This window comes from Bombus vancouverensis, chromosome 15, assembly GCF_051014615.1.
Source record: "Bombus vancouverensis nearcticus chromosome 15, iyBomVanc1_principal, whole genome shotgun sequence".
Lineage (NCBI taxonomy): Eukaryota > Metazoa > Arthropoda > Insecta > Hymenoptera > Apidae > Bombus > Bombus vancouverensis.
The window spans coordinates 5,790,007-5,817,983 of NC_134925.1; the positions used below are offsets into that span (position 1 = coordinate 5,790,007).

At 38.0% G+C, this 27,977-nt stretch overlaps 2 protein-coding genes across 13 annotated transcripts; both read right to left on the bottom strand.

Moving 5' to 3' along the window:
• Positions 1 to 278: 278 nt before the first annotated feature.
• On the bottom strand, positions 279 to 27,736 carry LOC117157388 (uncharacterized). Of its 12 annotated transcripts, none has more exons than XM_033335412.2 (36): positions 27,584 to 27,736; positions 25,962 to 26,140; positions 25,647 to 25,854; positions 25,354 to 25,527; positions 25,053 to 25,277; positions 24,719 to 24,962; positions 24,503 to 24,620; positions 23,466 to 24,391; positions 21,634 to 23,374; positions 21,391 to 21,552; positions 21,179 to 21,308; positions 20,883 to 21,097; positions 20,654 to 20,778; positions 19,720 to 19,962; positions 17,681 to 17,816; positions 17,494 to 17,597; positions 16,742 to 17,420; positions 16,480 to 16,659; positions 16,172 to 16,384; positions 15,809 to 16,093; positions 15,173 to 15,715; positions 14,897 to 15,072; positions 14,192 to 14,344; positions 13,302 to 13,455; positions 13,077 to 13,166; positions 12,793 to 12,980; positions 6,238 to 12,697; positions 5,487 to 5,927; positions 4,294 to 4,570; positions 3,946 to 4,205; positions 3,654 to 3,871; positions 2,842 to 3,219; positions 2,410 to 2,760; positions 1,363 to 2,328; positions 1,010 to 1,192; positions 279 to 923 (listed from the first exon to the last, which is right to left on the bottom strand). In XM_033335412.2, exons 2-36 carry the CDS (start codon positions 26,113 to 26,115, stop codon positions 831 to 833), a joined length of 17,193 nt encoding a protein of 5,730 aa, XP_033191303.2. In that variant the 5' UTR covers positions 26,116 to 26,140; positions 27,584 to 27,736; the 3' UTR covers positions 279 to 830. The 12 variants fall into 12 exon arrangements, with proteins under 12 accessions (XP_033191303.2, XP_033191301.2, XP_076480954.1 ...); XM_033335410.2 differs by having other exon boundaries at positions 13,077 to 13,238; XM_076624839.1 differs by adding an exon at positions 27,231 to 27,332 and having other exon boundaries at positions 13,077 to 13,455.
• Positions 18,706 to 19,713, bottom strand: LOC143303651 (uncharacterized; the record flags this gene model as incomplete). Its single annotated transcript, XM_076624851.1, has 1 exon — positions 18,706 to 19,713. A coding segment is annotated over one exon (573 nt), but the record flags the coding sequence as incomplete, so codon positions are not given.
• Positions 27,737 to 27,977: the final 241 nt, after the last annotated feature.

Here is a 27,977-nt window from a genome sequence, read left to right on the forward strand (position 1 = left end):
AATACGCACTTTATATATAAACTGCTTATGCAAAAAGATATTATTTGACAATGGAAGAAATATTTTCTCTGATGTAATTTGTAGTTCTAGATTGGATTTAGAAGTCTTTTGAATTGTTACGATTTATTAAAATGCATAAATACTTTGCGACTTTGAAGCTAATATTTATCATGGTAAAAGACTTGAAATAGAACGACGATTATATTATTTATCTACTAAACGCTAATAGATCGAATTACACACAAAAAAAAGGTATTTACAAAAACGAAATAGATCAGTAGATTTTGTACGGATTTATTATCATATAATGAAATATATATATAGTCATAATCGTATATAATTCTAAATTAGATACTGTTACTTTACATAATTCATCTGGTGATTCAAAATAACATGGATCTCTACTTATTTACAGATACAGTGCAATGTGTATGCAATAATTAATAAACGATTTATATTACAATATCGGTCAACTAAACGTTGACTCTACTCAACATACAAAGATACAAACTTCCTGTATACATACACACGACCCATAAAATTTATTTTTTTTTTGCAATTACTTTGTGTCGCGTTCTTAAAGAGTGCCCGTAATATACAAGCGATCAATGTTTCTATGTTTTGTAAAGTAAAACTAATATTGTACAACTTTGGAGGAATGTTGTGATGGCATAGCACCAACTTCACTATGAATCAATTAGTCAAACTGCAATGGCACTTTACAAATTAAATAATGTGTCTATTATATATATAATATATATATATAATTTTTTCTCCATGTAAAACCTACCCAATAACGTAGTAACAATAACAACGGTGGATCGAGCTTTTTAGTTCATCCACTTGCGGCAGTTAGGAGCGCCACACGCGCATGCTATCTTGTGCTGGTCATCCTCGATGTCGAATTTGTAATCATATGCCAGCTGCAAGGAACAATGTTATATAAATCTCTTTCTTTTTTAAGTTAATTATGACAAGATTACCTAGCGTGAATCAAAAGATAACATACCTCCTCGCCACGTGAGATTCTCCGTTTTGCAAAGATTATGATTCTAAGATCACGTTCAACCTCAACGATTTCAGCGACACAATTTGGGTTACAAGAGTGATTGATGTACCTTGCGAGACCACCACACAACGTGGCATCGACCACTCTCTCCTCATCCAAGCGAAACATATAAATACCACGATTCTGTAATAAATATATTTCTAAAATTGCTTTCAACCAAATCCTTAATTCCTTTTCTTCGCCCCCTTAAGCAAGTACGTATAACACGTATAAAATCAAAAGTGTATCGTACACCTTATATTATTTATAGCATTGTTCTCTGATACACGCTAGTCAACTAAAGAGAAACCTACCCTTGCTTCATACTGCTTTTCCCTAGTCTCGGCCAATTCAGTACGAATGATTTCTCCGATATATTCAATGACCATTGTGTGTTTCTCCAGATCACGCGCGGCATAAAGACCAAGACCTTGGATTTTGGAGCGCGCCAGATATACGTTGTTCCGCCACTCTTGCTTCATCTTTTTGTACTGAGAACTCTTCGAATGCACAAATTGTTTGGAATAGGGGCACGCCACTTCGCCTGCGACAGTCGCGGTTGGAACGAAGGCTGCTCGGGCCGATGAGCCTGTGCGCTGCGTGTGAGGCCTCTTCCAAGGGAGCTGATTGCGAAGACGAGCTTCCGTTCTTGCGCTGCCGGTGGGATTGATCGCTAACGGTAATTCTAATAAGGGATTTCGACCGTATTTAAATCTGTAATCGGTCAGAGTTTCAATGCCTGGAAGACTTTCGAGAACACGGACGACCGCTGGTTCGGTAAGTCCAAACAAATCCTCGCCGGAAACGTAACGCGGAAATAGTTGGACGCTGTGCGTTGATCTTCGTAGCTCAGCGAGAGGTTCGAGTATTCTGCTCCAAACAGCGCGAGGAGTAGCGTCGCGAAGTTCAACATCCTCTTGTGAAGGTTCTTGCACCAGGACGCGAAATTCGGGTCGACCGGAAACGTCATGGATAGAACAGACGTAACGGCAGCGTTTGTTTGGCCGTCTCATGCTCCAATAAAATCTAACGATTTTGTATCCGACGGGGTATATGTAATTTGGGGTATGGAAGTTGGCAAGCTGGTGTGGAAGCAGTTGTCCGACGCTTAAAAATATCAGACTTCCAACTCTCAGCAGGTGATTGTGTTCCGAATGATGCATCACAGCTGCTACTTGTCTATTCTCGTCACGATTCACGTACACTCTTCTGTACACGGAAAGCGTGGTTAATTCGTTATCTTTTTCGTTTTTTTGTACATGCTGAGAGCAATAGGTACTCTGAAAATTATATTAAATATCGGTGAGTTTTATATTTCTTCACGGTTCGTAATAAGTTTATGATATTGTTAAGGTATTCACCTTATTCTTATAAAAAACACAGCCATCTTTAACAGCGCAGCCAAGGTGGTACACGTTGGTGCAGCGCATTTTAAAACATTTTACGGTAGCTCCCGGTTTCTCGCAAACAATACAATTTAATACAAGACTATGTTGCAAAGCGGTATCGAGATTCATCAAGGCACCATTTACAGTTTCATATACATTTTCCGACCAAAGGGCACAATTCAAATGCACCCATTTGTCAACATCAAAATTAAGAAGTCTAGCGGGACCATCAGCTGTACCATCACCTTGACTGTGACAAAACATGCATCGTCGACTGTCTTCCGTTTTGGCAGGTACCACGGTTACCCCCATTCGGAAAAGCATCTAAAAAATGAATTATATTTTACACTTATGTTACGCTAAGTCGCATATTTAAACCTTATTTCAAGATATCCATGTACGTACTTCTGTAATTTCTTTATCGGTTGGTTTTTTGTACTTGGTTGAAGGTTGCATCAAGCCAACAGACCACGTCTTATATCGTAGACCTCTCCATATTTTTACAGGTGGTTGTATCTCAGTCGGTTCAGTTATAGACTCTTCCATAGCCAAATGTTTCTTTGGCCGTTTCTCTTCTGTGATTTCCTCTTTCGTCTCGATGACGTCCTGCTCTTCTTTCTCCATTTTTATCCTCACTTCGGTTTCCTTTTCTGTCTGATCAATTTCCATATTTTCAACATGATCCACCGGCTGTTTGACCACATATTTTTTCCCTTTCTTGAAATCGTCATCCAATATCTTAGTATCTACTTTATGACATAGATGGTCTACTATAGTTGCAGCCTAATGAACGAAGAAATATGTTAGATCACTATTTATTAAATTATTCATAACGTTAGTGATATAATATAAATTTGAATATATATATACTCGACTCTCAATTTACGCGGTAAATTATAACACAATTCACGTGGCCAGAAAATCTATCCATAAAAATCTATCTATAAAAATTTTCCTAGAAGTCTCAAAAGTAACAAGTGTATGCAGTAACTTATTTGCCGATGTTGAAACAGTGCTGTATGAGATAAGAATAAAAGTACATTACGTTGTGCTAGCCGTCATACATGTATATATTTTTTCTTTTGTACTGATAGACTTCATTTACGCGATAGAAAATCGTGTAAAACGAATCCACGTGGAACGGATACTTCGCGTAAATTGAGACACGGGTGTACATATATCCTTTATCATAATATTCTAACATACAAGATGGTTACCTTATCTTGCGTGTTCGAAGGTGTTCTATGCATAAGCGCAAATTGCATGTAACAGGCTGCTGAACAGAAACATAATTCATCACCAGGTTCAGCCTCTTCCTTACTTAAAAATGGTAAATCAGATACTTTCTTTCTTATTAAGCTATTCAATATCACAACATCGCAATGACGACAGAATTTGGCGGCGCCGTTCAAAATACTTTGTATATCAATTGGAGCTGAAAATTCACACGTATATTATGACATCATTTGCTTGTTTAATAATAAAGAGATAAATAAAAATTATAAAAACCTTTGTTAGTAATTTGTATTGCATTGAAATACACACCTCCCTCTTTACCATCTTTTCCCTTGATTCTATAAAGACCTAATTTCTGACTAGGGGGAGTGGTAGTACGTTCTACGATCTGGTAACCAGTGGGAGGAGCTATATTTAAGATATTAGCCAAATCTTTAAGTACTCCCATAATGTCGTCTGCAGCCTGACTATTCAAAGTTAATGTAACTGTTACGTTTCCATCCCTCAAAGGTATTGGAGGTGACTTTCCGAGCCTATATAAATTATTAATATCAACGAACATCTTCTCAAACGAATAATTTATACATACACGATACGTAAAATAATGTATTGCTTACGCACCGTGGTATTCCTAAATTCTCTTTATCTTGTTTTGCGATGTCTTTACCGACGTACGTCGGTTTCAATCTAATCGGTATTGGTGAGATTAAAGGTATCACGGGTGACACTCGTTTCAGCCAATCTGATTCCTCGTCCGACTCCTCTTCAATCAACCTCAAACCCGGGAATCGATGTATAAATTCCGGAATGACACATTCGGGCGAAGATGAACTGACTATCGTGTCAGGAGAATCGACATCACGGTTCATTGACAAGGAATTTTCTTTCTTATCGTCAGCTAAAAATTCAATATTATTAGTTTCTCTTATATAAGAAAAATCAAATAACAGAAATCAAAGAAAAGATGGACTCGGTTGATAGTATTCAGAGCAATGAGACTTGCATTAACGATCCTAAACTTTAATTAAACAATCTTAAAATTTCAGACGCTCGAGTTCAAACTTTCTTAGGCCGTGAACATACAGAATGCGATAATTGTTAAATCGCAAAATTGTCATCAACTGTGTCATCACTTGTTTTCCCACTTACCGCTTACCGTATGTTTACAGTCTTAGTTATTGTTAAATAGTTGACATACGAGTATTAATTCTTTTTTTTCACTACGGTACATGATTTTAGCCACTGATTTAAGCTCAGTAAAAATAAATTCAAAATGGATAGAATAAAAAACTAAGAAAGACTGAGGTATTAAATAGAGTAATGCTAAATAGAGATATATATATATTAAATGAATAATATATAACCGTTTAAGTCCCAAGCAGCGCGATCGCGCTGTTTAAATTTTGTGTCGAAAAGTCAGTACATTTGAACGCTACGAACGACTAATGGTATTTTGTATTTCATTGTTATTTTCACAATAATTTTTATTGAACAAAACTTGAAATATTTATAAACTAATAGTACGCATATATAATAATATAGATGTATTTCATAAAGTAACGAATATGACGAGCGCTATTGTGCCGCTTGTTTCTCTTCGCAATCGATTGAGAAAAGCGCTGTTACACTGTACGGGATTTTTCGACTCTGTTTTTTCAATGGCTTCTGGGACTCAAACGGTTAAATTGTATGAATAATGCGAATAGATATACTGAGCATTAATGGCGAACTTAAATAGGATCTACTTTAAGGTATTTAATACCAAAAGATTCTTCAAGTCCATTTTCTCCTTCCATTTTCACCTAAATGCTTACAATCATCCAATTTAAGAGGTGGAAATTCTTGATCGTAAAATCCTCTCTGAGTAGAAGCAGGCTGTTGAGGTGGTAAAGGTTCCAATTCACCAAATGGTTGAGTGTTGTAGTGATCAGATACACCCGGCAATGTTGCAGATCCGTATGAACCAACTAAATCTCCTGTTCTGGTGTTGTAATCTTTCTGACTGCCGATTTTCGTTAGATCTCCCGACCCAAAGATAGGACAAACGCCATAATTTCTGCCTAGAAGTGGTTCTAATACTGCCATTGGCTGAAGTTGCCGTAATTGTGCCATTAAATTGTCAATGAACGTGTCATAATCCTCGTCTAAGCGGGACACTTTTCTAGCACGCTTTTTCTGAGGTGCTGCCGTCGCATCCTTCCCCTGGCTTTGCTTCCTTTTCTGTTGATACTGTCGCCTTTTCAACTTCTTGAGATCTGCGAGATTATACACGTGCAAGCACGATCTTATCTTCATATAGAAATAAAACCTAATGGAGTGTATGTATTTGTTGTTACAATATTAATTGTAATTTTCATGAAAATATGTGTGTGTATATTCTTTCTCAAATTGAAATATATCAAAGAGTTATTAAAAATAAAGAACTAAATTTCTTTTGAGATTTATCTAAGCAAAGATACTAATATTAAAATTATATCACATACAAGTTTCAGATTTCTAATTACTTATGCGTATGTATTCTTGGTGGGGCAGATATAATAAGGTGATAAATTATACATTACATACCAGTTTTGTCGTCAATTGATCCATCGATAAGCTCCTCTTTGGCAGTAAGAAAGTCTTTGGTATCGGTTAATTGGGTAGGTGTACCGCTAGATAGAACTTCATCAAGAACTTCCTTTTTGACTTCCACTAAAGGCACTGTGTGTTGTGCATTTGCACCCTGTGACGCCTGGGCATGGTGGCCCACCGTGTGAGACACCGTATGAGGCACTGATGGCGGTATTGTGTTTACGTGTGGGGGTTGTTGCTGGGTCGAAACAATGGGTTTCGGGGTAACTGGTATCTGGGATTGAGTCTGTGCTTGTGTCTGTGGTGGTTGCTGCACGGTCGTAACCGTCGTCAATGGTTGCTGTGTGGCTTGGACAGTACTCGATACCTGCGTGGTGGACTGGATACTCTTGCCAACCATCGTTGTAATCACTGGTTTTGCATGTGATACCACTCGTGACACGGTTATTGGAGTTGATACAACACATTGTTGTGGAATTGTAACAGTGTTATTAACGATAACATCGCTCGTTTGTTTAGGTGGTGGTTGGGTAATACTAGGTGGTTCTTGTTTTATGGGAGTTGTTGTTTCCGAAGCCTTTGTAAGTGGTGGTGGTGGCACTTGCTTGGTTACTGTCATTGCTGGTTGCTGGTTTGCTTGAGTCAAAACAGGAGTGGTCTTCGTAGGCTGAGTGGTTATCTGTTGCTTTGGAAATGTGTCAGCCACGCGTTGTTGAGACAAGACTGGTGCAGAAGTTGTTAGCGGCGGAGGTGGTTTCGGTGTTTCTTCTTTGGTCGGTGGACTTTGCACTTTCAAAGGTGTAACTGATTGCGACAAGAACGACGTCTCCCTGTTTAAAACTTGTTTATTACTAGTAGTTTTAGGTGCCGGTACCTCCTTCAATAAAGGTGGTAACACGGAGAACGGAGTTGGCGGCACGGGCCTCGCTAATTGCGCCTCCAAAGATGGTACTAATGGCAAACTAGGGCCTTGCGAGGAACCAGAACACAAAGTAGTCGTTGCACACGCGGTGTTCTGTAGCAGTTGCTTCAACAATACATTTTGGGACTCCTCAATTCTGTGAGAACCAGCAGAGCTTTTGGTTATCTCCAATTCGGATCTAGTAGCTGGCGGTTTTTCAAGAGCCGATTGCGGTTTGCAGTTGGATTCTTCTGGCTCCTTCTTTGATGGTGTACTCTGCGCCAGTCTCTCAAGATCAGCGCTCTTAGTGTGCTCTAAATGGCTGGTTGTTTTGTATTGGCTCTGGCCAGAAGTGAGCTGAGAATGCAAAAGAGTCGGTGTTTGAGACAGGGTAGACTGGAGTATACTGGTGGTAACGTTAATATTGTTGGTGCTTGCAGTGACTATAGGAGGTACGATAGTTCTGACGCATTGCATGGATGTTGTAACTGTCGTTGGCGTGGCATTCACAACCACGCGAGAAGATGCCGGGGAGCAGCCTGAACTTACTTGCAGGATCGCTTGGAGATTCTGGGTCCGTTGTACAGAAGTTGCCATCACCGAGCTCAATAGGTTACTTGCTTGCGTAGGAGCTGTATTCGTTCGATGACCAGCCATAGAAGATTTCGCTGAATTTGTACCAGCTAACATTGCGTTTAACATTGCGTTTGACGTAATCGAAATACCTGAATTGGTCGGTGGCCTGGGGGTGATCACGGACGACGTTTGTAGAGACAGACTACCACTAGTTTGCGACTGTACTCCGCTGGATGTAACTCGTAAAAATGGTTCCGAGGGAGTAACCTTAGACAAAGTAGAAACAACGCTTATTGTAGAATTTGTACTTTCCTTTGTATGCGGGGTGTAATTGGTCGTCGTGGTTTCTAGTTCAGCTTTGCTCGTGCTAGTAGAATGAGACGTGGTCATTGAGGTCTGTAGTCGCGCGTTCGTGCTGCTGTGTAGATTATTTACAGAGTTTGGCGTGGATGTGGTCGTAGATAGTATGTTCCCTACTTTTGGCCCTGAGATCGCTGAGGATACCATTGTCACGATGGCGGTTTGATTTACGGTTGAACAATTTTGCGAATGATTCGTCTGTAGAGAAGAAAGCAACGTTCTCAGCTGGTGCGACACATTGGCGACATTTGACGTCAGTTCTGTGGGTTTCGACAGAGGAGAAAGATGCGGCACTGTCGTTGTGGATTTCTGTAACTGCGCTATGGTACTCGCTACTAACGGAATACTCTGGTGTGGGATTGGCGAACTCTTCTTAGGGGCAGGTTCTACAGGAGGTGGACTGGCTTTCTGTACCTTTGGTCCTTTGTTCTCGTTTGACAAGAGGTGTTCATTGTCAGAGTGTTCTTGTTCTAGATCCATTAAAGGGTCTTGAAGGATGTTCAGAGGCAAGGTATCTAAAGGTGTTGGTAATTCGTACATCATACTAGACTTTCTGGATCTGTCTTCCTGAAGCATTTCGCTGTTAGCCATTTCTGGCTTAGAGGATATGATGTTATGCAACATGTCCAATATATCTTCGGATGATTCTTCCATTATACTCTTCTCTTCATTGAGGCAATGCTGTACATAAGGTTTACTGGTGTCAATTTCTGTACACGATTCATTATGTTTTTTTTCTTTCTGAGGGACATTCATATTAGTATTTTCTACAATGCTGGTTTCAATTCCTTTGGATTTAATACTCATTCTTTGATCTTCAGAAGCTGTTATACTTTCCTCTTTATTTTCATTTTCAACTGGTTCTGAATCATTCTCCAAAATATTCACCAATGATAAATCATCTGTGACTGGTGATATCCTTTTCAATGAAGAAGCGGTATCTGTTTTGTTTTCTGTATGAGAATTCTCCCTACTTATGGTGTTTTCAGCAGGGTTATGGATAGCTTCAAGCATACTTTCCAATTCATCAGTAGTATTCAAAGGATCATTTTTTTTATCATCAGAGATAGCTAACTCTTGACTAACCGTTACACTTGTAGGTATGCTTATACCCAAAGTATCTACACTGGATTCTTCTGAATTTTTTGTCGAATGATCAGGTTCATCTTTATCATTTTTTACTTTCAAGCTTTTATCCAATATTTCCAATTTATTCTCCTTTGACACAGTAACAGAGTTATTTCCATTTTCTTTCTTAGGAAGATCAGGTATGGACATTTTTGGTGTCGATAGCGTGACAGACGTCGGTTGCACGCTCAAAACCAACTTCGTAGGATTGCTTGATCCGTCCATTGCACTTGTGACAATACTTTGCACAAAACTAGTGAAATCATTCTGTACATTAGCCACTGATGACATGGTTCTTTCCGTACTTGTAATCTGAGGCCTAAGAATCTCCGTATTTTGTGAACTAATTCGAGCTAAGGCATCGGTCTTGACAATATTTTGCTGTGAGCTAACCACGATATTCTCCAAAGCTGTCTGACTAAGTTTAGCAGCAATTTTGGCATCCGCCACGATGCTCGCCATCGTTGATGGCAATTGTTTTTGATTATTAAAAGAAGGAGACACTACTTCTTTCGTTATGCTTAATGTTGTAAATATCGGAGTTGATTTAATAGTTGCATCTGTCGCTATCATTACATTGGTAGATGTGGTGATAGCGTTCGTATTTTCGGTACTAACACTTATATTCGAAGAGGCTGGAAAAGAAGCTATAGATCTACATGTAGATGATACGCCAATGTTAGCATGATGTATACTCGATGGTGGGATTTGATTGTAAAGAACTTTGTCAGAGAACACAAACGACGTAGGACTCCTATTTGGTTTTGATTCTTTTTGTGTTTTTGATTGATCTTCAGCAGCATTTTCTACAATAGCATTTTCCTTTGATGTTTCAGAAACGCTAGTGGTATCAACTTTATCTATTTCCTCTAAACATGATTCTTTAGATAAATTATCCTCAGGTGATTTTGAACTGGGATCGATAATTACTACCTCGGATTCGCTAACGAAAGACACCATGAGGTCTTGCTCGGGCGATTGGTCCATATAAGATCCGGGTGACGGGTCTACGCGAAGTTCTTCCTGATCAGGCGATTCTGGAGTATCTGTGACTGCTACCAATCTTTTCCCAGATTGTAAAGTTCTTACTATATCAAGTCTCAGACCTTTCTTGTTTCTCGTATGAGAGGGCACTAAATCTTCGTCACTCAACATCGGTTCATCTGTCTGAGATTCGGGATTTTCTATCTCTAATATTTGCACTAAGTCGTGTCCTTGACTACTTTCGTTGACCAATGCGTGACAAAGAGAATCATTGCTATCTGCTGATAAGTCTACGACCATTCCTGGCTCAAAAAGCACATATTCCTCCTGCATATCACCTTCCAACGTTCCTGATATCACGTCTACGAGTTCCGAGTCTCCAAATTGATCTATAACAGTAATATCGTCGCTGTCTCGTTGGGCTGTCGAGCTCAAGGTCACTTCTGTATTTACGATAGTTTTGTCGTCGTCATAATCAGTAGTATCAGGTATCGGCTCCATCTTACTGCTCGGACTACCCAATGTTAGAGGTCCATTGTCTGATAACGAAGTGGTTTGTTTGATTTCTAAACTTGTTGGTGGAGTTTGAGGTGGTGTATGCGAGTCATCATCAAAGTCATTATAATCAGCGCATACCAATGAATTAATTTTTGATTGCGGTATGCCGGTTTTCCTGTGAACAACCACAGATGTGTTCGGTTTCTCGTCCATATTTAAAAGATGCGATTCGGAAGTCTTCCCTTTACTACTCTCCGGTTTAGTAGACCACATAGGAGAACCACCTCTCAACCCAAGCTTAATATATCCAAATCGTCCAAAAGGCAACGGATTTAGTGGATTATGTGGATTTCCTCCGCCCCTATTCGTGTGATCCGTTGCAGACGACTGCTCTTGTTGAATAGATTGGTGCTGATGTTGTAATTGTTGCTGTTGATCACTTGGTACTGTGTGATTATTCGAAGTTTGAGTCGTGTAAGAGCCATGTGGTGTATGTGGTGTGTGTGGAGTGTGCGGTGTTCTTGGTGTTCCTGGATTTTCTACGCTTTGTGGTCGATCTGGCATCGCTGGACTATTTCCAGTAGATTGTCTTCTTTGCATTTGCATGGGTGAGCCACCGACCATGGGGCTACGTGGCATAGGAGAACTAGGAGGCTGAGACGTTGGAGGATGATGAGTGTTGTTTAACTGGTGTTGGAGCATGGGAGATGTTGACGGATGGTTACGCGACATCGGACTTGGTGGTTGATACTGCGGTATCATTGGCGAATTAGGTGGGTGTGGATGAATCCTTGTGTTCATAGGACTGGGAGGTTGTGAAGTTTGACTCAGCTGCTGTTGCAGCATAGGTGAGCCCATAGTTTGCTGAACCATGGGACTACGAGGCATGGGAGAACTTGGAGGTTGTCCATAGTTCTGTTGCATTTGTTGATGGAGCTGGGGACTCGGAGAATTAGCAGGTTGAGACACCATTGGAGAACTTGGAGGTTTCTGCATCGTATGTTGTTGCTGTTGCTGTTGTTGCATTTGCAGAAATTGTTGCCTCTGTTGTTGAGCTATTTGTTGCTGTTGTTGTTGTTGCAACAATTGTTGTCTCTGTTGTGCTATTTGCAGCGTACGCTGAGTCATTGCATTTTGTCCATCTTGAAGAATCGAAGTAGTCTCGTGTTGCTGTTGAATAATTTGCTGTCTTTGAAGCATTTGTTGTTGTTGATTCATTAGAGATTGTTGGTTAGGTTGTGGACTTCCAAGAGGGGAACGTTGTCCGTATACGATCCCCCCTTGCAACGGCATCCTGGGCCTTTGTCCGGGTTCTCCAACGGCGGGTGGACGCACGAAACGTTGAGAGAGACCGTGAACTCTGACTCCTTGTTCACCGATAATTTGTTGCGTATTTCGCGTATCAGGAGTAAAAGCACCCGGACTAGTTGCAAGCCTTCCACTGATAATCGCACGATGCTGCGGAGATGTCATCCGAGTTGCCGAAGGACCACACATTCCTGGCGACGGCATGGCGCCAGGACTAAAGGGGCTTTCTTCGTTCTGCGAGTGTGGAGTACTAATTCTAGGAGATTGTTGCATATTATGTGGCGACATTGTTCCTGGATTTCCAGACTGTGGATTACCAGGACTGTGTTGCAACAAAGGTGTGTTAGGACTATGTTGGATGATAGGAGTTGCCGGTGAATGTTGTATCATACTTGTTGAAACGTTTCCAGGGCCTGGGCTTTGAGAAACGAGAGCAGCAGGACTATGCATCGGTGAATGTTGAGAAGGCGACATTAATGGTGAACATGGTTCATTGGTTTGTTGCTGAGGTTGTCTCTGTTGTTGTTTACTGTGATATTCCTGTATCAGCATACCATGCTGACGGGTTTGCTTGCGACTCGCGTCTAAATGCTTTTGTAATATCGCTTGTTCACTGGAAATACGTTGTAGCTCGGCCGCATCATTCTCCGTTAACTCGTTGCCAGACTTCCGTAACTGTCGCTGTTTGCTATTGAGAGACTGTAAAATCAGGATAGTTTAACTGTAGCATGTCTGTATCGTTTAGAGGGCTACAAAAACGAAAACGCCGCAACATAAAAACATTCTATCCTTACTTTTCGTATTTTACGCAGCTTTTGTACCTCAGTTTCGTAATACTTCAACTGCTGTAACAACACTTGATGCTGATGGTTTAGCCATTGCTCGTACTGCAGTTGCATTTGACGGTCCTGTTCATTCACGATATTTTCCGGTGGTGTAGGTGGAGCAGGAATTTGGGAGATATTAAACGTGGCAACCCTCGCTATAACAAATAAAAAAGTTTTACAATTTTATTCAACATTATAATCATAACATTATTTAAATAGTACACTTCACAAAAAGTATTCACGATACTAACGTTCCGGTGGAGTCTGTGTTGCAATCGGTTGTCTAGGGACCTGAGCTGCTACTTTCGTTGCATCCGGTACTGCTTGTTGCCAACTGGTACCTGGAGCGGATGATGGGCTTGATGTACAAGGTGGCCTAATTACAGGAACTCCTCCAGGTACTGATGTAATTCCTTGTGGAGGAGAAGCAAGGGGTGCAGAACCCAAAACATCTGCTTTAAATTGTTCTAACTCACTGTCACTTAGAAGTGGTCCTCCAGGAGTTGTATTGTCACTTTGCTGCTGCTGCTGCTGCTGCTGTTGTTGTTGTTGCTGTTGTTGCTTTTCTTGTTCTCGTTTCTCTTGTTCCAACAACTCCTCCAACAATAATGGTTGTTCCTGTGAACACCACTACTGACAGCTTATCGAATCTCCAACTAGTCAATGGGTTATTATAGAACTATGTATGTGGCTCAATAAATTGAAACAGTGATATATAATTAGATACTAAATTCGTATGTCATATAATATTATGTAGTGAGTAATTACATACTGAAACAAGGCACACTGACCATCCCAATAAATAAAAAAAAATACAAACATGCAAATATTTTACTCCTACAGCGATTATTAACATAAACATTATTTAGACAAACTTATGGTATAAGAATATAAACATAAAATTATAATTATCATAAAGCAAAATAATATACATGATCTGATGAAGCCTAGTGTTCTTTTATTCAAAACATACATGCACACGAAAAGATGCAACATATTTTATTAATAGTATATATTATATGTAAGAATTATTGTATAAAATCTATAATCTTTTTAATCACTATTTTATAATCAGATATTATAAATTTCTATCTTCATAAAAATTTTACTTGTAGAGTGATGTAGACTTATACATATGTTATTATATTCAATACAATACACGCAGAACAAATTTTGGTGACACTAACATATTCTTTTCTCTGATTAAATTTATTAAACAATTTTTAATAAGAACAATGTATAAGGTAGGAAATAAAAATGGTGCAGAAATACTAAAAATAATCTAGAGGATAGAATCTTTGAATTTTGATATCATTGCAGGTGATATATTGTGCTGAATGCTGAAAAGTCCCCAAGTCTTGCTCACCTGCAGAAGCAAGGGTCTTCGGTGAGGGTGAGGTGTCATTGCGGGCGTACCAGTATGTACCACAGGGGCCATTGGTGGACCCGCCACCGGTACTGAATGCCCTATATGGACTGGGGGCCGCGTCATACCCCGCCCACCTGGGCACAGCCCCATCTAGACATGCACCAACACCAATGCATTGCAAACACCCAGGCGAAAACACCATTTTACCACAGCCAATACTTTTATATTAAATAAATTACTTGCCTACGTCCTACGTTCATAACAAATTCGAGACCTCCTGCTCTCGCTCGTTATATTTAAAAAAACTCGATACTTCATATTACACAATTACATTAAAATTCAAAATGCTACAAAATTACAGGATTAACAATGATTATTTGACATTGAAAATACAACATCCGCGCGTATACGTCAACAAATGTTTCGTAATGGATGTATCGTGTATAGAAATCTAGAGATAGAATAGAATTTATATGTAAGAAACTAAGATTGTTATATTTAATTTTCATTAGGAAAGTAAAGAACGATTTTAATAATACGTGTTATGTTTTTCATGAAGCGATCATTGCTTATCAAATTGCGAGATATTTAGTATTCTCGTGGTTAGAAGAAAGTGTTATTAGATATAATTGCATAAAATACTCAAGATTAAAGCGATGCAAAAACATCAGAACATCGAGAATACGTGTAAGATGTACAAACCTGTATGGGTCCGGGATAAGGGGGTGGTGGTCCAGGATACGGAGGTGGAGGTGGTGGCGGCGGTGGTGCAAGGGGCATACGTGGGCCAATCATATGATTTACAGCAACTACCCTGTTAGTAACATTTGGTACAGCTACTCTCATCCCAGCTACAACACGCTGTTGTTGTTGAGGTACTGCAATAATAAAATTTAATTAGAACCAACATTTAAAGTAACTTTTTAAAAATTGTATACCATTACGCAATCGAGTGAATATATTTCAAGAATCGCTTACCTTGGATATGTGTTTGTGGTATTCTCTGAGGATGTCCAGGAAATGTGGACGGATAACTGACCGTAACGGTGTTAGTTGATGTAACAACGCCAACTGCTCCATCAGGCGAAAGCAAGCGAGTTCCTGGAGGCATAGGTCTGCCCATTGCCGCAGCTTGCTGCACGTGCTGATGCATTTGTTGTTGTACAACAGCTTGAGCATGTGATTGAGGCATAATCGTGGACGGTTGCTGTGGTGTTTGTGATGTTGCAGTAATAGGTGTTACTGTTTGTGCTTGTGTTGGAGCATTAGACGTTTCTGTCGGCGTTTGTACAGTAGCTGTCGTACACGTGTCACTTATGTCAGTGTGCACAGCACTCGTTGCGCCTAGTTCTGTCGATTTTCGCTCCTCGTCCTTAATCTCCTTCTTTTGTTTTTCGTCCTTCGTCTCTACCTCAACTGGTTCTAAATCTAAATCAAGTATATTTGTTTTCTCACCACCGGTTATGTTGCCTAATTCGGGATCTGCATATTCCAAAATATTAAAATCTGCTCCCATTTCAGCTGTAATGAAATAGAGAATTCAAGTTTATATTTATACTTTGTGTTACACAATTAATTACAATACATGAATTATAGTCTAAACATTTTACTTACCAAGCAGTTCATCATCATCATCACCTAGGTCTCCTAATATTGCACTCACGCCCTCGACCTCAACCATTGGTGCTCCCTCTTGTTCTAATTTCTCAAGCTCTGCAGTGACGTTGTCAGGAATTTCTGATGGTTCAGAAGGACTAACAGTGGTTTCACTAACTGTTGCTGGTATCAGAGGTGCTCTTATACCAACTCCTTGCTGACCTAACATTCTAATTCCCTGATTTAGATTATCCTGGGATGTTCGCACTATCCGTTGCGTTATATTTTGCCCTTGATTGGGATCTGTAAATATGATATTTATTATAAAAAATAATAATATATATATAAGAATAATATGTATAATATAGAATGTACATCCACCTGGAAACCTTTGCTGTTGTAAAACGTCATAAGGTTCTGTAATAGTATTTCTTGTGGCTGGCATTCGTGTTTGCAAAGCTTGGTTTCCTTGAAAATGTTGTTGAGTTATAGTTGCAGCTACTTGTGGTCTTTGCAGAATCATTCTAGTTCGTGGATCTATATTCTGTATCCTGGCATCTATATTTCCCGGTACAGGATGTCTTGTATTTATTCCTAAGTACATGTTAAATATTATCAATAAAATAGGACATATAGAACATATTTCATAGCCATATTATAGCAACAAGATAAAAAATGCAGAATGTTACCAATTTGATTTCTTATCAAAACATTTGATTGGATGGGCATCCTAGGTCTAACAATACCAGGTGGTAGAGGATGCCTGAAAGTGCCTTCGCCAGTATTATTTGTTGCTTGAGAATGTTGTGGAAGTTGTACATGACCCGTATCAAATTGTTGTTGATTGTTTTCTGTATTACTTTGACCATCTAGAAATCAATATAAATATACATACAATTTATGTTTTAATAAAAAAGAAATACTTTTTTTAACTTCTACTATATAACATACCTTGATTCCATGTAGTGCTCACAGGCTCTATTTTCTTACTAAACTGTTGTCTTTGCAACAGATCTCGTAATTGCCTGTTTACTTCTGGTTGTTGACTGAATACTTCAGGCTGTTGCGAATCTTGTCGAGGTTCTGGTCTTGGTGAGGAATAATTTGAAGCGGGAGAAGGAGTGGGAGGCTGGCTACTATAAGGATCAGGCGCACGAGATGGAGCATATACATGAGTAGAAGGACGAGTAGTAGGAGCATTAAACATAGGCCGCGGCGTACCTGGCTGTTGAGAAAAGACATCGCTTCTTGGGGACGTGGAATAGTTTGGTGTGCCACCGATTTGTGACCTAGATGTTTGAGAACCTTGAGAGTAAGCTTCCGTATTGTCAAAACGTTGAAAATGGTCTTGGGATTGTGATGAAGCTGGAGACTGTGGAAAATCATGAGGAGACTGTGGTGCTTGCGGAGAAAATGGAGAGGGCGGTTGTGTAAAGTTATTTGGCATCCCTGGTCTAACCACAGTTCCAACTGGACGTGTCATGGTTGTACAGGGTTGATTAGGTAAACGTGGCATACCCTGGTGAGGGCTTTGAGGTGCCAAACCTCGTGTAACTTTTACGGGAGGAGTCGCAAATGTATTACGTGAACCAGGGGACTGTGAAGCTAGTGGTCCCATATGATTTCCATCCTACAAAGTAATTTATACATATTTATAAAAATTTATTATAATTTTTGTTTGTAACTATAAATTAAAATTATACCTGTGATGTGGAGACTTGTAATTGTGTCGTTAATCCAGTAGTATTGTCAGTATTTATTTGAGTTGTATTATCTTCACTTATTTGTCTATGGACTCTGTTGATAGCTATTGAGGAAATATTAGAAAGTTAAAAGTAAAATATAATGTTTATTGCAGTATATAAATATATATAAATGAATATTATATACCATGTATACGTTGGTCATGGATAACTTGTTGCTGCATATGTGCTTGCTGTTGACGTAGTGCTTGCAACTGTTTCCATTGACGTTCTTGTTCAGCTTCTCTACTGGAACGATCTCTATTGGAAAGTCTCTCTTGTTCCTGTTAAATACAATTTTGTTAGATCTAAAGAATTAACCATAACAGAAGATCATTATATCCTTACAGTGCTTGTTTTTAACATGTTATAATACAAATTATTTAATAGCTATAACATACTTTTATTTGAAAGATGTTCGATTATTTGATTAATAAAATAATTGAAGAATATAATGACCTGTTTTTCTTTTAAAGCAATATAAAATATACAATAAGGCAAATTGACAATCAGCCAAAGTGTACTTCAAGTTTAACATTCAAATAAAGTAATGACATATTACTAAATTAATATAATTAGCAAAATCTTAATATTTCCGTATGTGCAACATAATTATAATAACCAGCCACCATCTAAAATAAGTATTATTTAATCAAAAGTTTGTATAAAAAACTCTTCTTTACCACACAGAACACCCATAAACATTTATCTCAGATTAATTTGTAGTAGTTTCCATGCACTGCATCACTGAATATAGAAAATTATGTTTTACTCTATTAAAGAAAGAAGATTGTTTTTTTATGCATATCAAAGAAGGAAAGTATATGCCATATTTATAATAAAAATCATTTACACACGATTGAGAATATAATTAATTATACTTTAAGTATACTGTTAGTGAATAAAAATTTAGATTAGTTATCAAATATCAATAAATAATAATAATTAATTATACAATTATAACATTGTATAAAAACAGTAAGTACAACAGCTTGTACTACTAAAGGTATAAGCGTCTGAAAATGTAAAAAGCAGCAGACGTTAGTAAAACTAACTATAATATTGTTGTACATGGGATATAATATACTACATTGCAACAAATATCTACCAATAACTTGTAATACAATTCATAAAAAGCAATATACTTATATGGATAGATAGGAAGGGAGATATATTTGTATATTATATCTGTGGAATAACAAGGAACAGGAAAAAAGAAATAAAAATGTGCTACCAGTTGTCTTCAACATGCCATATACAATGTACTGAGGTATGCAAAATAAAATATTTACAGTACTGCAGTCTAGCATAATATATATTCAATAAAAAATTGTATATATAATGAAAAGTGTCTGATCAATCAAACTAAATAATATCCAATAAATGTAATACACCTTGATAGATGCAAAAGCAACATAAGATTGCATGATTCACCGCATCAAACCAATGTTCCAAAACACTATTTATCATATCAATGCAATACATTAATGGTACAGGGTACTCTAGATTTTGAGTGTTTCAGATCCTTGGTAGGAATAACTAAAGTGTCACTGTTGCATAACACAACAAGAATTCTAATGTCTCTGATCTAAAGACGGATAAAGGACGCTAAATGTCGATCAGACACGTGGCACAAGGCAAGACACTAGAGGCACAGAATAGGTGGCTCACCATAGCCGGGGACTGTACAGGTACAGTGTGAATAATTGCAGTGGGTGGCGGATCGTAGTGCTCCTGGCTGAGGGAAGGAAGGGTGCGCATGATTTCAGATGGGGTGAGCACTCTAATCTGGTGGTCTACCGAGGATAATTGGCGAACAGGACCTACTCCCACCATAACGTTGGTAGTGGGGGATGCCTGAGAAATGCTCAGACTGTTAGCGATAGTACTGGTACTGATCGTAATGTGAGCAGGTGTAGGACGTTGCTGGGATGGTGATGTTTGATGCTGCCCTTCACCGGCGCCCGTGTTGCAGTAAGAAGAAGCAGTTGCTGATGTGCAAGGCGTGGCTGGCGACTGAGCTACTCTAGCCTGGCTACCGGATATCTCTTGGTGCGCCAGGCTGTTAATGGAATTAATAGAATTCACAGAACTGGGCCTAGGTGAAGAAGAAGGGGTCGTGGATGTTGGAGAAGGACTTGGGGAAGTAGATGTTAGCTGCTTCGGCGGTCCCTGCACCGCACACACCTCCGCATGATGATTACTGCTAACTGTTGATACTGTCACTCCTGTTGTCGACACAGTCATTCCATTCTTTTCCTGTGTCTTTTCACTGCCCACTGAGGTCAAAAGCCCAATCTGCCTTTGGTTGGAGGCCATAGCTACTACTGGAGAAACTTGAGCTGATGTCATAGTTGTTACAGGTTTGGTGATGATGGTAGGTGCACTTGTTGCAGTGACTGGGGTGGTGCTTGGTATATCCTTGGATATCTGTCGGTTCAAGGGGTGCCTCGTTCACACACTTACATTATAGTATTCATGGCTTACATATTTCGAAAATACATCATACAAAGGCAATAGTGTAAAATTCAATTCTTCGGAGGATTCTAAGGAACATGAGGGAACGCTATCGGGGAAAAGCTAGATTTAAATCAGTATTCCTAAAGTAACAAAAAATGGGCATCTACACTTCTAATGGAACATGATCTGACTGAAGATATGGATATTGTTCGAAAAATGGCGGTTCAAATTTAGAATGTAAGTAAAGAATATGTTTCGACATGTGTATAATTAGGTAATAACATTCATGATGATGACCAACATAGAGGTAAAGCAATCACATATTATATCCAATATAAATGAGTAAGTAGACTTTAATATAGCATATAGTAAGTCAAGGAGATATATTATAAGTTAATGTAACTGTTCATGAATTTTTTATATTGCATTTGGTTATATGTCTATGTTTATACATTGACAGGTTCCTTCTTTAAACAGATCATGTAAATGAAACCTCAATAGTTGTAAGTACAGGTATTGGACACAAAGGACAAGCTGTTAGTTTGACCTGTGTGTTAGCACAAGACATCTTTGAAGATGAAAATGGATACGTATCACATAAAGATTCACGCTTTTCTAGCACTTATGTTATCATTACGAATATCTTAAAAATTACTCCTACCTGTTGAGTTTTTTTCATGCGAATTGCGGCTCTATTATCTCGTGCCAGTGTTAGGTACGGAGCTTTTTTATCGTTAGGTAAAGCACGCCACTTCTTCAGTATTTGTTTACACCTTTCTGACCAAGCTTAAATAATACAGGTAATATAATTAATATAATCTTTAAATTGAACTTACATTGGAAATAAAATTATATTAATTCAGAATAACAATAATAAAACGAATATATACCCGGATATTCTGTTTTCCACTCTGGGTGATTAAGATTTGCATAAAGAACAGAAGATATAGTTGCTCCCGAACCTAGAGCTTCATCGGCTTCCATTTTAAGATTACTTCTTTGGTTGTATGAAATTGTAGTATTGCCCGCTGATGAGGTACCCTCATCATCATGATTGACCCATGGACTCGGTGGTTCAGAAAAAGCTGGACTAAATTGTGGGCTACTACAAGAAGAAAAATAAAAAGAAATAATTAAAATTTTATTTCATTTCTTAATTTTATGTTATATGTAAGTACCAACGTACTTGCTGTATTCCGAATGATAAGGAGACGGCGGTGGAAAACTCATTGGAGAATTCAGATTAGACTGACCAACAGGAGGCAATGTACCAGGTACTTGAGGTCTTTGAGGTATAGGCATTGTAGTTTGTATACCTAAATCATGTTTGCAATGAAATAGAAAGTATGTATTTTAAATCGTAATTTCTTATTAAAAAGTATGATTAAATCAATTTACCAGGATGTGGTGAAGGAGATACAAGTGGTGTGGTAGAAGGTGCAGGGTGTGGAGGTTGAGCTTGAACAGGAAAAACTGATGATTCTTGAGATTCTTGAGATTCATCAGTTAAAACTCCTTTGAATATTTCTTCAATATCTTTACTGTCCATGTTAGGTAGTCCTAATAAAGACATAATTAGTCATTATTTGATTCATGTTGTTATAGTAAAATCTTAGAAAAAAAGAAAAAAAGATAGCTTACCTGTATCTCGGACCATTGATTCCAAATTGAAATGTGGACTAAGAATATCAGTCAGTTCATCTTTAGTCGCCCCTGGTGTATCATCTAACTCATCTAACGCTTCGCTAGCTTTAGCTAAGTCTTCATCCGGTTCATTCATTATAGTATTAACAAGATCACTATCAAGTAAGTCACCTGAAATAGGCAAAATGTCACCAAGGGCTTCGGTATCACTACCTTCATCATCCACGATTTCTTCACGTTTTATGGGTGGTTCTGGAGGTACTTTCTCTTCTTCTTTCTCTTGTTTAGCTTTGACTTGTTCCATTGCTTTTAGTTCATCTTGAGATAACTGAATGGTATCTGCATTCCCGGATACATTTCGTTCGCTATCTGATTCGCTGCTGCTTTCCAATTCCTTTTCTTTGGTTGTATCCATAAGATCTTTACCAAAGAACGCCTCCTGCATGTAGAGAGGAAAACATTCAGAAAGTTTTGTCTTTGGTTTTCTTCTCTGTGGTTTTCTGCGTGGCTTGTCATCGTTCACGCCGACCACGGAATCTGATGGTTTTTCTGGATCTCCATCTTCTTCTTTATCTTTGCGAGTACCCCTTATTCTAACAATAAAACCTCCAATGCCTAATTTTTGCAAGTTACGTTGCCGTTTTCGTCTTAAAATTGGTATGCCATTTTCAGTTGTATAAATACTAAAACCTTCTGGTGGTGGTTGATCACCACGTGGTGTCCATACCATGCCTTCTTTGAGTACCTCTGTCGGTTCATCTTTAACATCTGTTAAATCTATTTTTCCTCCATTTTCTTCTAAAGAATTGTCTAAACTCCCACCAGCAACTACAGATTCTATAGTAGCCATTATATCTGCTTCTTTGTCAATTAAGGGATGCATTTTTCTTCTTTTCTTCCTTGTTTGTTGATGTTCTGATGTTAATGATTTTATATGATTCATACCAGCTTCAGATAAATAAACGCCATCAACCAAGTATTGTTGAGGGGAAGGTTTGTACAGTTCAGGACTGCGTGATGCTGGTGGCGGGGAGCGAGGATATTTATTTGGTTGTGGTTTAGGTTGGTTACATAAAAGATGGGGCGGTGGAACATCTCTTGGACGACAAAGTACACAAATATAGCCTTCCTCTGCGCATTTCTCTGCTTCTGCTTCGCTTTTAATTGAGTCACACGCGCAATGTAACCATCTTTCACACTGAATGCATTGTATTATTAGATCTCCTTCAGTATATGTTTCTTGACATGATATGCAGGCAGTGTGAGACGCACAGGGACCACACTGTGTATAATTTTTTTGCCAGCTACTATTAAATCCTGGATCATTTGAACCACATGTTTGGCAGTGTGCACACCATTTACACTTCCATGTACCATGTGGCACATAATCCAGTGGTGGATCCATGCAATAAATATGATAACTGATATCACAATCATCACATAAAATCAAACGAGCTTCGTCGTTTCTTTCACCACAACCTTCACATACTGTACAATCAAGGCACCGCCAACCCTTCTGTAATATTACTTTAGTAACTTTGACATTAGCGCAATAAGGGTGATAACATTGACCACATTGTGCACAAGCAATTAAACACCCCTCTTGGTCAGTACCAATTGCACCACACATTACACAAATATCTTGGGTTAATACAAATTTATCCTTTGCAGAACATAATACGAGTCTATTTTCAATCCCTGGTTCATCTTCTTTTGAAAATGAGTCTGACATTGGTCTCTGAAATAATTGATAGATGATTAATTAACAATCACATTAATACATTTTTGAAAAAGAGAAACGCATTAAGAAATAGTGCAAAGAACCATACCTGCAATCCTACACCAGGTACACCAAAGATACCTCTCATTTTTGCTTTGGGCCCTCTTTTCCTCCCAAATTCTGTCATCTTTTGTCGCTTTTGATATCCAAGTTTACCAATTCCTTTCGGGCGGCCAATTATCCCACCTCCGAGTCCTAAGCGCTTCTTCGCAATTTTAGTCGCACAGAATGGTTTTCCTTTTCCAAGACCTATAGAATACAGTGCTTCCTCTGATCCTCCTTGATAATCAAATTCTGACGAATCTCCATCACCATACAGACTTTCTTGTGACGCACTTAAACTCAAATCTCCACCATAATCATCAATATTATCTTTTCTTTTCACAAGTGCCATATTTTTGCAATGTAAACAAACATATTCATAATCAGGTTTAACGTCTTTACGATGTTGGTAAGTTAATGGATCAGCCTCAGGGTCACAGGTACCATGAACAAATTTTTTACATGCACTACATTGAACCATTTCCCTATATGCGGCAGCCCGATATGCCTTTCTACAAAGAGGACACGAAAAACCTTTGTTCCTTTGTTGGTAACACGAATCACATACAGTGTAATGGGAATGCCACCGTGATGAAAGACCAGCGCCTGGTGTACGTGAACCACAGTCTGTACATACACGGCAGCACTTACACTTCCAACCATATTTAGGTATAGATGTAACAATTGGTCGTAAACAACTAGGATGGTATGCTTTTTCACAACGTTCACACAACATTACTTTTGAAACATCTTCTGGTTGACGGCACACTTGACATACTCTGCAAGATACACATTGCCAGCCAGCGCGTACACCAGGTAGTAGTGCTAAACCGACACAACTACCGTGGTAGTGTTGGCCGCAGATGGAACACATTACTAGGTTGGAAACATCTCCCATCCCACAGCAATGCATACAAGTAATGTCACCGTTCACTAAAAAATAGAATATATAAATATGCACATCTAATATATATAGATATTGTACACAAATACCATACATATTGTACACAAACTGTATCAAAAAAACTATCATATAGCACTTACACAAAAGTGGAACTTGTCCCAAGTGTTGACTACAAAAGAGGGACAAACTTTTTGTATCCTGGAAACAACTTGAAGCTGCAGCACACGGTAAATGAAAATAACGATTGCACGACGCCACCTTTTTAAAAAAAAAAGTATGTTATGATCTAATATGGAATTAATTATATTTATATAATGAAAATCTGCAAAAAATTATAAAAGAAAAGAAACACTGACTTTGCAAGGAATTCCAGCTCCATAATGAGAACAACAAGCGCAACGTCTCGATGAAGCTTGTACTACCGCTGGGCTTAATATTTCTGTTGTTAGCTCTTGAGTGTTGCTTGACCATACTGCACAAGATTGATGAACATAATAGTGCCCAGTTGACTCAAATAACGTTCCTATTTCCGGTTCTTCCGAATATCCTACTATGGTTAATTCTTCCACTGGTTCCGAAAAATTTGTTAGACTAGTATTTCTATAAAAAATAGTTTTTTTTATAAACAACTTAGACAACATTAAAACAACTTTATAACATACATAATTATTCATTATAATTTTCAGATACCTGCACTTAGCTAGACTCTTTTGCCTACGACAAGTCACAGCACCAGGACCTGCTGTTCTCGGACTTTTGTCTCCAGTAGATATATCAACAAGGTGATCAGTTGTTTCGTCACGATTAGCTGACTTTTCAGGGGTAAAACCTTCAGGACAGGTAAATCTTAACAACTCACCCTGACCTAATTGACTTCTTTCACCCAAATTACATAAAGCACATACTTTCCCTGGCCTAGAAATTAAAATAGTTATTAACTTACAGTTCCAGTTAATATAGAAATAAAAACTGAAACATTAAATATTTTTACCATTGTTCTGGAAAATATGGTGGTTCTTCTGGTGCTGGCATGCATCTCTCAGTGTTAGATGTCTCTCCATCAGGAGTAGCATCTTCACCAAGACGAAGAGGACTTGGGGATTCTGAATGTGTATCATCATCTTTACTTTTAGTACGACGTGGTACACCTCTTGCATACCCAAGACTAAATAAATAAAATAATAAATATAATAACATAAAAAACATAAATATTCATATATTATGTACAAGACAACTTAATAGAGAAAGTTATATTTATGCATTTCAATCTAATAAAATACTAACCCTTTTCCTCTAGTAGTTCCCCTTCCAAAAGGTCTACGAGTACCTCCACCACGTGTAATTCCAGGTGGCCGTTCTTTTCTGGGTCTACCTGGACCCCGCCTAATATTTAAAGGTTTACCTCCAGGGAGTGGAAATTTCTGGTACCGTAAAGGATCATGAAAAGCTTCATCTGGGGTTACTGCAAGAGAAACAAACTTTTGTGCTTCCTCTGAAATGACATATAATTTTTATAATGATATTATGTATTGAAATGTTATGATGTGTAAACCATTAATATTATAAATTTATCAAAATATAGTGAAAACATATACTCACTATTACCAGGAGTTGTTGGTACAGGGCCAAGTAATTGATCTGAATTTGCTGGTGATACAGGAATTCCTGTTGTTTCTTCATCTTCATCTTCACCATCAGAGGCTTCATCTAGTTCCATTTCTTCCTCACCCTCAAGACGCTCTTCATCATCCATGGCACCTCTACGTTGCTATGTAGTCCTAAGTAAGTAAATCATACATCAAACGACCATTATTTATGTTTTAAATGTATATCTATGTCATAATCACATTAAAAAATTATATTAGAATTTGTGAAACTATTTTCCTATGAAAGTTAGTACAATATCTCCTCAAATTATCCATATGTTAGCCTATTGAATATTAAAATGAATATAGTAACAATCTTTGATTACATATGTTAATTATATAAATTAAATTCTTTTATTGTATTTAAAAGTACTATAACTCATAAATTATCCTCAAGAAACATTTTATATATATATATATATCTTTATATAGTAGTGATAATAGATGGGTAAGTTCATAATGATATATTATGGATATAGTAATTATAATAGCATTTAAGGGAATTCATTAGGAAAAAGACTGAAGTAAATATCATATTACATATAATAGATAGATTAACTTCAACCTTGACTGTATTTCCAACTTTAAATTTCATATTTCTACACTTATTGAAATAAAACATCATATATCATTGTAGATATGCACTTTGAAATATTAAAAATCATTAATTAAATGTAAGATACATAGTCCCATGATCAAAAATTTAAATTTTCCTTGACATTAAATATATCTTACTGAACATGACACAAACAAACCTTCAAAATAATAAAAACTAACAGGAAACAGAAATTCTCTTTATCTTTAACCTTTTGATTAATATTCGATCATATTTTAAACCACTTTTATAAATATTTTTACTATAGATATCCAACATTTTGTGAAAGAATATCATATTTTACACGAAGATGTTCTGAGCACAATCACATAACATTCATAAAATTCGAATGATTATTTAATTTGCCATCCATTTTTCACTCATCAAGACTCCGAAAAATAATTTATAAGTGAGAACTTTCAACTCTGTTGGAGTTGTTACCGATAATTCATATACGAGTGTGGTGCAAAACACATCAATCATTTTCCTTACGTATCAATGGTTATTCCTATAGCCGTATCATAGATTACTATGGTAATATTCTTTTTCATAGAAAAATATCGGTCTCGCTCAAAACTGTATTTCACTGTTAATAGAAACATTGACTCGCCTTTGGTCCGAACTCACATAGCTTTTAATCTCTCTACAGTATAGACCTCAGTCAGCTACAGCAGGATGGCGTGCCGCTCGACAATCGGCGGTCATTACACAGTGGGGAAAACCGAGGCACTATAATCACCGAAAAACGCCACTTTTCATCACCAAAAATCACAAACTGTTCTTGTCACTAACAACAGTATCATCACATACGAGACATTGTTTTGCTGTTAGTTTCCCGCGTGCACACTTAACTTAGACTAAATAAGGCAAGGTATAATTTTGTTGGCACGGCCTTTACGGCGACAGTACGCCATTGCTATGTCAGAGTTTGCAGGCTATAAACATACCCGGGCCGCCCGTAACCACGCCGGATCACGTACCTTCCAGTTACTGTTGTCTCCTTAGCAGTTTCATGGTGGCTTTGCACGCGGAATTATCGGGATCCTCGTCGAAATTCGCACGGCTCATCCAAGTAAACATCTTGTAGTAACAGAAAAAAATGTCATAAGCTGCTTGAACGGAAGAGTACGCAACTGACGAAGCGCTAAAGTCACGGAGTCCGGATGTTGGAATAAAACCAGAGTGCGCACTCGCTTAGGTGCTCACATGTGCTGCCGCCATCGTCTAATACCCGAAAACGTGTAGGAACCATTGATACAGAGAATCGAAGAAAGGATACACCAATAGAATTTTGCTAACGCAATAAGTTTATTAATAATATTTGATTTTATTTTGATTTTGAGTACATTTTATAGAAAACGAAGTAGGTCTCTG